The sequence below is a fragment of the Engraulis encrasicolus genome, chromosome 16, assembly GCF_034702125.1.
Source record: "Engraulis encrasicolus isolate BLACKSEA-1 chromosome 16, IST_EnEncr_1.0, whole genome shotgun sequence".
NCBI classification, from domain to species: domain Eukaryota; kingdom Metazoa; phylum Chordata; class Actinopteri; order Clupeiformes; family Engraulidae; genus Engraulis; species Engraulis encrasicolus.
Window position 1 is genome coordinate 22,524,502 of NC_085872.1, and position 10,000 is coordinate 22,534,501.

The 10,000-nt window shown below is 49.3% G+C and overlaps 1 protein-coding gene across 1 annotated transcript in view; it reads right to left on the minus strand.

Annotated features, from left to right (window-relative positions):
- Positions 1-10,000, minus strand: part of fndc3ba (fibronectin type III domain containing 3Ba) — a 173,067-nt gene that overhangs the window by 127,433 nt on the left and 35,634 nt on the right. Inside the window, exons 2-3 of the mRNA XM_063219011.1 lie at positions 5,502-5,643; positions 1,761-1,836 (exon numbers count right to left, since the gene is read on the minus strand). Coding sequence (XP_063075081.1) covers positions 1,761-1,836; positions 5,502-5,615 — 190 coding nt within the window. The 5' untranslated portion in view covers positions 5,616-5,643. The remainder of the gene's footprint in view (positions 1-1,760; positions 1,837-5,501; positions 5,644-10,000) is intronic.

Sequence of the window (10,000 nt, forward strand, 5' to 3'; positions counted from 1 at the left end):
ACTGACACATGTGTCTGATTAGACCACGGGCTGGGGGCTCCTGTCTGGACAGAGGTATATCTCTCTATACATCTATCTATCTCTTCATCTGTCTCTCTCTTCGTCTATATATGAATTTAATCTATCTGTCAAGCCATCTATCCGTCCGTCCATCTATCTGTTCATCCCTTCATTATTAGAGGACAAGAGACACCTTCCACTGCACGTTCCAGATCATTAGCCTGTGTGCTTACTAGCTGGATCTTTGGGTTTGTTTAAAAAAGCTTAGTCATGGTCATGGTCGGTCAAGCACACACACACGTACACACACACACACACACACGCACACACGCGCTCACACACACACACACACACACACACACACACACACACACACACACACACACACACACACACACACACACACACACACACACACACACACACACACACACACACACACACACACACACACACAAAACACACAGTAAAGGAAGTCAACTGAGAGAGACAGAGAGAGGGCGGAAAGACATATATGCAGGGAAGGCTTGAGTGTTTAAATACCTACAAGCAGATAAAAGCCATTAAATATCCATTGTCATTCCACCCCGTGTAGGAAAACATGAGCAATAATCTTCCCGCACGCAAACAGGCACTTGAGGCAGGAGATTACCGGGTGAAAGGCGACCGACCGCCTCCACAGGTAAATATTTGCGTTGCGCCATGGTTTGAAGAGAAATCCCAAGGACACATTCACTGATGACATGCTTTGAAAAAAAAAACATCCAGAGAAAGTCCCTACCTACATACAAGACCTGTTTGGAAAAGCAACCTCTTATCATTAACAGTGGGGAGGTTACAAATAGCTCCTATCCCTGGGCCTCCCAGGTCTTTGCTCTGAGCACTTTGCTCTGACTAAGCCATAATATGGCATTGGTCTGAGAAGCACTGCATGCTCTCTGGCTCAGTACCCTGTGTGATGGATTGTAAAATGCACCCCCCCGCCCCCCGTGATGCTATGAGCACATTGCTGCACTGCATGGTGTTGTGAAAGAAGTTTCCCCCTTGAGCTTTCTCATCGTGGCACCATGGTCGGCAGCGGATAGAGAAAGCCGCGCGGCGCGAGGTACTTATCAGAGTATTGCTGAGGTAAATCATCCGTACCAACCACCGATGGAAGCCACAAAAATAACCCACAATGCAGCACGGCTGTTTGTTCGCATTCTGACATCTCGCTTCCCTCCTGAACAGCAGGACGCACCGATGAACACCACATCAAACCGTCATCACAGCCCGTAATGGTTGAGCTCACACTGGGACAACACTCCTCAATCCCAGCCCAGAGAGCCTGTAAAGGGGGAGACAATCGGCCCATTCACCTGCAGAGGCACGGCTCCCTGGAGACCTGAGAATGAGCCTCAAGTGGAGGTATGGGGCTGAGGAGAGGAGAGGAGAGGTAGGGCCGCTGACAGCTTTAGCCGGGCCCAGGACAAAATCATCTGAAAGGGCCCCCACCCCACCCCCTCACCCACTCACGCCACCCATTACAAGCACCCAATTCTGGGCCCCATTTCTTCCCTGGGCCCCGAACAACTGACCCCTTTGACCCCCCCCCCCCCCCCCCCCCCCCCCCCCCCCCCCCCCCCCCCCCCCCCCCCCCCCCCTCCCCCCCCCCGCTGCCGGCTTCCCTGAGGAGAGGGATGGGGAGGAGTGTGCAGGCACTAGTGAGAGAAAAGCTGAGTGGATGGATGGAGCACTGAGTGAGTGTTTTGCAGACCTACCTTGGATGCACTGCAGGGAGCCATCCTCTGCCCGAATGGTGAAGGTTTCCCCAGGATTGACTTGGACAAGAAAGACCTGTGGAACACACAAGACACAGTGTAAAGCAAAAGTCACATAAAGCTACGACAATACACTGTACAAGTAACACAACTCTTAAAAGCATGCTCTTCATATGCGTGAAGACATGGAAGGCATGAATAGCATGAGAGATTGCTCATAATACCAGAACTACTACTACCTACTGCTATTACTATAATAAACTAATAATAAACTACTACAACTACTACTACAACAACAACAACAACAACTACTACTACTACTACTACTACTTATAATAATAATAATAATGATAATGATAATAATAACAATAACAATAATAATAATAATAATAATAATGATAATAATAATAATAATGACTTGACTAATCATAATAAAAATAAAAATAGAAAAGCCATCACTGATCAAATTTCCATCTCATTCCATCTCACTGTGTACATGGGCAGACACATGCCAAATACGCAGTGCCTAACACACACACACACACACACTGGGAGACAGACGAGAGCTGACAGACAGTCTCTCCCCGCCGCCACTGGAGCAGCTGGAAGCACTACTGGTGTATATCCATCTGAGCGCTGCACAGAGACAGAAAGCATCTCGCTCCACATCATCTGTCAACTACCAGTGTGTGAACCCATGCAAAACAAGACAAGCATCCAACCAAAGAAACAAACTTAGTGACAGATAAATACCCAAACTCTCTAAAGCCACACATATACACAAACTGTTCATAATCCCAACAGAAAGAACGAACAAAAGACAGAAAGAAAGAAAGAAAGAAAGAAAGAAAGAAAGAAAGAAAGAAAGAAAGAAAGAAAGAAAGAAAGAAAGAAAGAAAGAAAAGAAAAGATTTTAAAAAAACATTTCCCGTTGCCAGACAATAAAAACGCTAGCCAGACCTTAATTGCTCCAAAGCAAATAGTAATGGACAGACAGGCAAATAAGCAGACACATCCCTACGTAAACAAAAAGAAAAAGCCTAGGAGAGGAGGAAGAGATCTATTTGATACCCCGGTCTCCCCATTGTGGCAGCGGGCCATGACGATCTTACCATCATGTTCTGAGCAGGCAGGCTGTGGCTGTTGAGGGAGCACGTGTGCCTGTAGATGTGGTAGAGCCTGCCAGCCATGGCAGGGGCTCTCTTGTCTTACCCCGGTAATCTACAGGTAATGCTGACAGGATGTGGACAAAATCCTAAAGGCACTCCTTATCATCCCCATTCCCCCCCCCTCCTCTCTCCCTCTCTCCCTCTCTTTCTCTGGCTCAGCAGCGGCGGTAGTCCAGCAGCAAGCAGTGGCCTCCAAGCAGAGCCGGGCTCTCCCCACTCTGACAGCACGGCACGGCACGGCGCACAGCAGCAGCGGAGTAGCTGGTAAGGGGCTCCTGCCTTCCTTCTACTTCCTGCTCAGACTGTCTGCCACTGCTGCTAACGTCGCCGCCGCCACCGCTGCCTGCCTGCTGCTGCTGCTGCTGTTGCTATGGAAACCAGAGCGTGTACTCCACACAGAGACACTTTACTGTTTTTTTTTTTCTTCCATGAGCAAGGAGAACACGGGGAGAGGGAAATACTGCTGAGGAGAGGAAAGCCCAACCGTAGTATTCCTACAGAGCCGTTACATCATGCTAATGCAGACAGACTCATACACACACACACACATGCACGCTCACACACACACACACACACACACATGCACGCGCACACACACACACACGCACGCGCACACACACACACACACACACACACACACACACACACACACACACACACACACACACACACACACACACACACACACACACACACACACACACACACACACACACACACACACACACACACACACACACACACACACACACACATATGCACACAACCCACAGACTTACTGACAACACATGCATACATCTCTCCCTCTGGCCAGCATTCAAAGACCAAAAATGTAAAGCTTTATGTTGGCTGGACAGTGGCTGTGGCATATCTAGGTCTGTAGTGACCACAGTGGCATATATAGACCTGGGTCTGTAATGACCACAGCACACAGCCGCTGGCCCACACACAAAAGACAGCTACAGTGAAGGAAAAGAAAAGATACAAAAGACAACGATAGAGATGTGAAAAAATGTCAGCCATCATCGTGACATTCAAATTATAAAATTTTCCCCAGCTACCTCGCCTTTCTGTTCTGACCTGGTGCTGGTCTTGCTTCCGTGTTTCTGTCCCCATCCATTAGCTCAACATGAGGCTTGATGTTACATACCTGTAGACACCTGCAGACTAGGGGTGTAAATCTCTGCCTTCATGGCAATTTGATTCGATATCTATTTCTTAGGTCTGCTATTCGATTACTTTCGATACTTAAGAATGCTCCACGATTCGATTCGATTCAATTCGTTTCGATTCAAATCACTGGTTCATTTTTTTTTTACCTTACTGGCCTGATTGATGTTTGAAATGTTAAATAAATCAACAAAAGCTGAAATATCTGCATGCATTTCATTTGAGGAGCATCTTTATTATGGTCAGTATTATTGAGCAAAATGAAATGCCTCACAAAATTATTACAAAAACCGATTAATCGGTTAATAACGATTCATCGATTCTCTTGTGGATGAATCGATTAATTGAATCAGGGGCAGTAGGACCGACGCCTCGATTCAAATCGCTAATTATTTACACCCCTACTGCAGACCAACTGTTCCTTTCCTTGTGCAGTATCTCGTGACACCCCTTCTACAACACCTCAGCAACACTCAACTATGTTCCATGGAGGCATCTTACAAGCCAGAGAGCTGTTATTGTGTGTAGTTTTTGGTCAGCCTCTACCAGACTTCAAATCTTTTTTCGGGCTCTGGGGTCTATGTTAATGATGCGTGTTTGTAGGTGTAATAAGGATATATATACTGCGCGGATCAATGGCACTTGACCAGACAAAACATGTTTTTTGGTTCCTTATGGGACTTCGAAGGCAGGCATGCATGCTATTTGTGTCCCTATCCATACCAAAGAAGAGAGAAGAAACACTCCTACCGTCATGTCCTAGCCAAATGGTGTCAGTGTTATTCAGTTTGGCATGTGTTTGCCAGTTTGTCGAAGGGGCAATGACGTGGTGCTAGTGCATATGGTGATGCAAGACACAGTCACTCTGTATTGACCATTTGAAGACTACCAGAGTGCGGATCTGAGGCTTATTTTTCAGCAAGCTGTTGTTTGTCTGGGTGGTGTGAGTGACGCTCTCTCGCAACTCGGCCGAGTGTGTTTGTGTATACCGCAAGAAATATGCATGCGGCAGCATCCTGGGCCTTATCCCCTTGTCAGATACATACCGTACAATGCGGGGACATAGTACCCTTGTTTAAGAAAAAGGGTCCTAAGTTGCTCGGTCCCATACAAAGACCGGGGAACACAGGACCCAGGGAACATAGGACCCGGGGAACATAGGACCCAGGGAACATAGGACCCGGGGAACATAGGACCCAGGGAACATAGGACCCGGGGAACATAGGTACGCTCCCCTAAAGGCGATAAACGTGGTGCTAGTGCACATGGTGATGCAAGACTCTGTATGCACTCTGTACTGACCCCTTTTGAAGTCTAGTAGAATGCGGATCTGTTCGTCTGAGTGGTGTGAGTGACGCTCTCTCGCAACTCGGCCGAGTGTTTGTGTTTGTGTATACCGCACCTGCTGAGATCCATCTCCATTAACCATGGGTGGCATCAGGGCCACCTCCCCGTTGAGTAGAGGTGGGGGCAGGTCCAGTGGAATCTGGTCTGTCATCATCATTGTGACGTACATTCATGGAGAAATTTCCTGGACTGCCCTCCTGCGAGAAAAAAAAACCAAACAAAAACAAAACAAGAACAAACAGTCACCCAACAGTTCAAACAAAACCCTCACTTCAAACCTCACGAAAACAAATCTCACTTCAACTAGTACTGTGCAATGAACAAGTTAAACATTCTTCTCAGCTATGCTGCAACCTGTTTCAATGCAAACACTGTGCCTACAGGGTTGAGTGACATAATCAGGTCACGATTACAAAGTATCACCAGAAAGTTGACACAGTATCAGACAACAACAGGCGGCACGCACAATTGAGAAACCACTGTGAGAAAAGAAAGGTAAACAGTGTTTATCGAAACGCAATTGTTATGCACTTAAGGGGCTTGCGGTTGGGGATATGCACGTTCACAGAGGGCGGATATCACTGCTAATGAGGCATGTAACATATGGTAGCTTTAGCCGCAATATCATTTTGTAATGAGATTATAATGAAGTGGAGAGTGACAGAACAGAAGCCTAGGGGGAGATAAAAGGAATTGATGGTGGGAGAGAGTGTGTGTGTGTGGGAGGGGGGGGTGTGGAGGGTGAAAGAGGGGGGAAGAGGGGATAGTATGAGTCAGAAGCACTCAAAAACAACCTTCACTGCCATGGCCGTAGCTACCATTGAGGACACAGAGGTCATGTCCTCTGTACTTTCTTTTTCAGTAATGCAAAATTTATCTATGATGAAAATCGATATATGATCAGCAATGAACAAATTCAATCTAAATATGCCACCCCCATTCATCCTCAAGGCAGTGAGTAGCCTCTTACTGCAGCAGGGGTCGCCGGCGACCCTATTCACTTGCTGAAAATGCTTAACTACATCATCAGCAACAGCATTGCTATGACATTACAGAGAGCCATGGTGCTGCGCTAAGAGGTTAATGACAACAAACTTAAGAAGAGTTTGACTGAAGTGTTTGAAGCATTCTAAATGTACAGTAGACTGTACAGCACACAGTATTTGACCTCGGTATTTGAAAATATCTGGTTACGGCCCTGTTCACTGCAACAAGAGTCAGCAGAGCTTCTTGGCCTTCAGCAGGCCAGCCGTTTCAGGGAAAAGCGGAAAAATGGGAGAGGTCTCTCTGTTCACAGAACTTTCTCTCTCTCTTCCAGTGAAAGCACATGCTCGCTTGCGCATGCAGACACACACACACACACACACACACACACACACACACACACACACACACACACACACACACACACACACACACACACACACACACACACACACACGCACACACACACGCACACACACACACACACACACACACACGCACGCACACACATACGCGCACACACACACACACACGCGCACACACAAACACAGCACTGTCCCTCGGGATCTCTTTTGGGCAGTAGTCACCCCACAGGAAATGAGTCTTTGCGGAAGCAGAGGGGAGGACCATGACGAAACGCGTGGCAGGGCCAGCCAGACCCCTCCAGAGCAACCCGCACCCGCTCCCCGAGCTCCGCTGAGACCCATCTATCAGCCCACAGCAGCATGTCAGGGGAAGAGGAGAGGAGGAGAGGAGTGCCGAGGGGAGGGGGAGGGGGAGGGGAGGGGAGGGAGAGGGAGGGAGGGGGGTAAAGACAAGGAGGGGAGGGGGGGGGGGGGGGAGGAAGGAAGGAATGGGCACAGCGGCATGACGCGACTGGGAGAACGAAGCCACCCGTTCCAGTGATTCAGCTGGGCCTCTGGAGGTCCTCTGAGACTGCCTGGGGCGCACAATGAGATGACGGCAGAGAGAGAGAGAGAGAGAGAGAGAGAGAGAGAGAGAGAGAGAGAGAGAGAGAGTCAGAGTCAGAGAGAGAGAGAGAGAGAGAGAGAGAAAGACATAAGAAAGAGAGAGACATAGATGGAGAGACAAGGCGAAGCGAAGGAGGGGTTGAGACAAAGAGCGAGAGCGAGAGCGAGAAGAAGGCTGGGTCTCCAGCTGCTTGGGAGATTCCTGCTACAGACCAGACCCACCACGCTGCGAAGGCCGCAATCCCAAACGAACAGGCTAATCAGTGTCAGCAGGTCACCCACTCTCATCAAGGAAGTGGTTTGATCATGGTTGAGTGATATCCTGTTAACCATTTAGCTTTCCACCCTCTCCGCTGTGACTTCATCGAAAAAGCACACAGGTTGAGGGGAGTCAGCTGTTGAGTTGACCTTCCTCCTGCTCCCTCTCTCCCTCTCTCTCCCTCTCTCCCTCTCTATCTGCCTCTCTCCCTCTCTCCCTCTCTCTCTGCTATCTATCAGAGCAGGGTGACGTGTAGCCTCACTCCCAGCTTGCCCTTCAGATCCCAGCAGAGAGACATATGTTCCCCATTGCTACAGACTCAGCTGAGAGAGAGAGAGAGAGAGAGAGAGAGAGAGAGAGAGAGAGAGAGAGAGAGAGAGAGAGAGAGAGAGAGAGAGAGAGAGAGAAAGAAGGAGAGAAAGAGAGAGAGGGAGAGGGAGAGGGAGAAAGAGAGAGAAGTGATCACGTTTTCTCAGAAGGAGAGAATGTGAGAAAAAGACTTCTTTGATTACATGAAATGCCTTCCATTTATCTATGTGTATAATGCTTTACATACATGCATTCCAACACAGGAAGACATAGTCATGTGTATCATCTCCCCGCGAGTCCCATCAGTAATTAAGGCTCAGAGGAATGACTACAGAAAGCAGAGAAAGACACAGTGTTCTGCAACCAATGCAGTGCTGAGGTCTCAGGACCGTGCAAAGGAAGCTGACAGGGGGGGGCAAAGAGATCAGTTCTCCCGGGCCCAGGCAGAGAGGGGGCCCAGAACTGGGTTCTCTTTTCAATCTTCGTATTGTATTGGGTGAGCACTTTCAGATGACTTTGTCCTGGGCCATGCCAAAGCTGCCAACAGACGTGGAAAGAGTTCAACCCAAAGACAGTGGAGGATGAACCCCCTCACCTACTGAGGGGGGGACAAAGAGATCAGTTGTCCCGGGCCCAGGGAGAGAGGGGGCCCCGATTAGAACTGGGTTCTCTTTTCAATGTCTGTATTGGGTGAGCCTTTCAGATAACTCTGTTGGCAGCTTTGGCATGTCCCAGCCCAGGACAGACGTGGAAGAGTTCAGACCAAAGACCAAAGGATGAACCCCCTCACCTAGTGTAGTACTGTACTGCAAAGGCCACCATCGCTGCAAGAGTTAAGGTACAGTGCACACACAAGAGCCGCAGGACTGTACAGTACGTGCTGCGGGGAAGGAAACGGAGCGAAAATGAGGGGAAAAAGAGCAAAGGGGGGTTGGAAAAAAAGAGGATGTCTTGCCCACACACAGTGGCATGATGATGCAACAAACCCAGAGGTAATTAATACCCTTTTTAAGAGCTGCCAACCCACACTCAAAGGCAGACAGTGTGAGGCACACAGAAACAAAGAGAGATGGAGAGCGAGAGAGAAAGACAGAGACAGAAAGCCAGAGAGAGAGAGAGAGAGAGAGAGAGAGAGAGAGAGAGAGAGAGAGAGAGAGAGAGAGAAACAGACAGACAGAGACTGAGACAGAGACAGAGGCAGAGTTGGGGGGTTGCGTGACAGACAGTGAAAGTAGATCAAAACGAGTGACACTGCACACAGCAGGCACTGCACCTCATAAGCAGCAGAGGAGTAGAGGCTGCTAACTGCTCATGGGGACGGCAGAGGAGTAGAGGCTGCTAACTGCTCATGGGGACGGCAGAGGAGTAGAGGCTGCTAACTGCTCATGGGGACGGCAGAGGAGTAGAGGCTGCTAACTGCTCATGGGGACGGCAGAGGAGGGCTTGCTAGTTAGCAAGGCTGTGCCCTCCTAGTGACGCAACAGCTTCAGCGTTGCTCGAAGAGATTTGAAAGTCGATGATAATCAGGCTAGTTGCTAACTGCTCATGGAGTCAGTGGGCCGGACGAGAGCAGTGGCTGCTGATCCCTAGCCTGTAGGCTCCAAGTGGGCAGGCAGGCATAGAGGCGGGCAGGCGGGCAGGCAGGCGGGTGAGACCTTGGGTGCTATGAGCTCACACTTACATAAGGGGACAAACATACCAAAGCCGAACGGAACGGTCGCGGGACGAACGTGGCCTTTCTGCTTAGTTTCGGCCGGTGTGTTTTTCTCAGCCTTTCACACTGAGCCGCTGACACCCGACTACCGCCGGTTGGTGTGTAAGGACAGATATGTTTCAATGTATTTTCACCGACGCCGGTAAAAAACGCGGCCGCTCCGCGACGCTTTACCGCCCTGGTGTGTAAGACCCCTAAAGCGGGCGCGGGCAGGCGACAGGCCTCCTACAGCACAGCACAGCACAGACACGGCACAGCACAGCAGCCTGCACGCCGCTCCATAAGGTGAGATTAGGCCGACGACAAGAGGTGCGCAT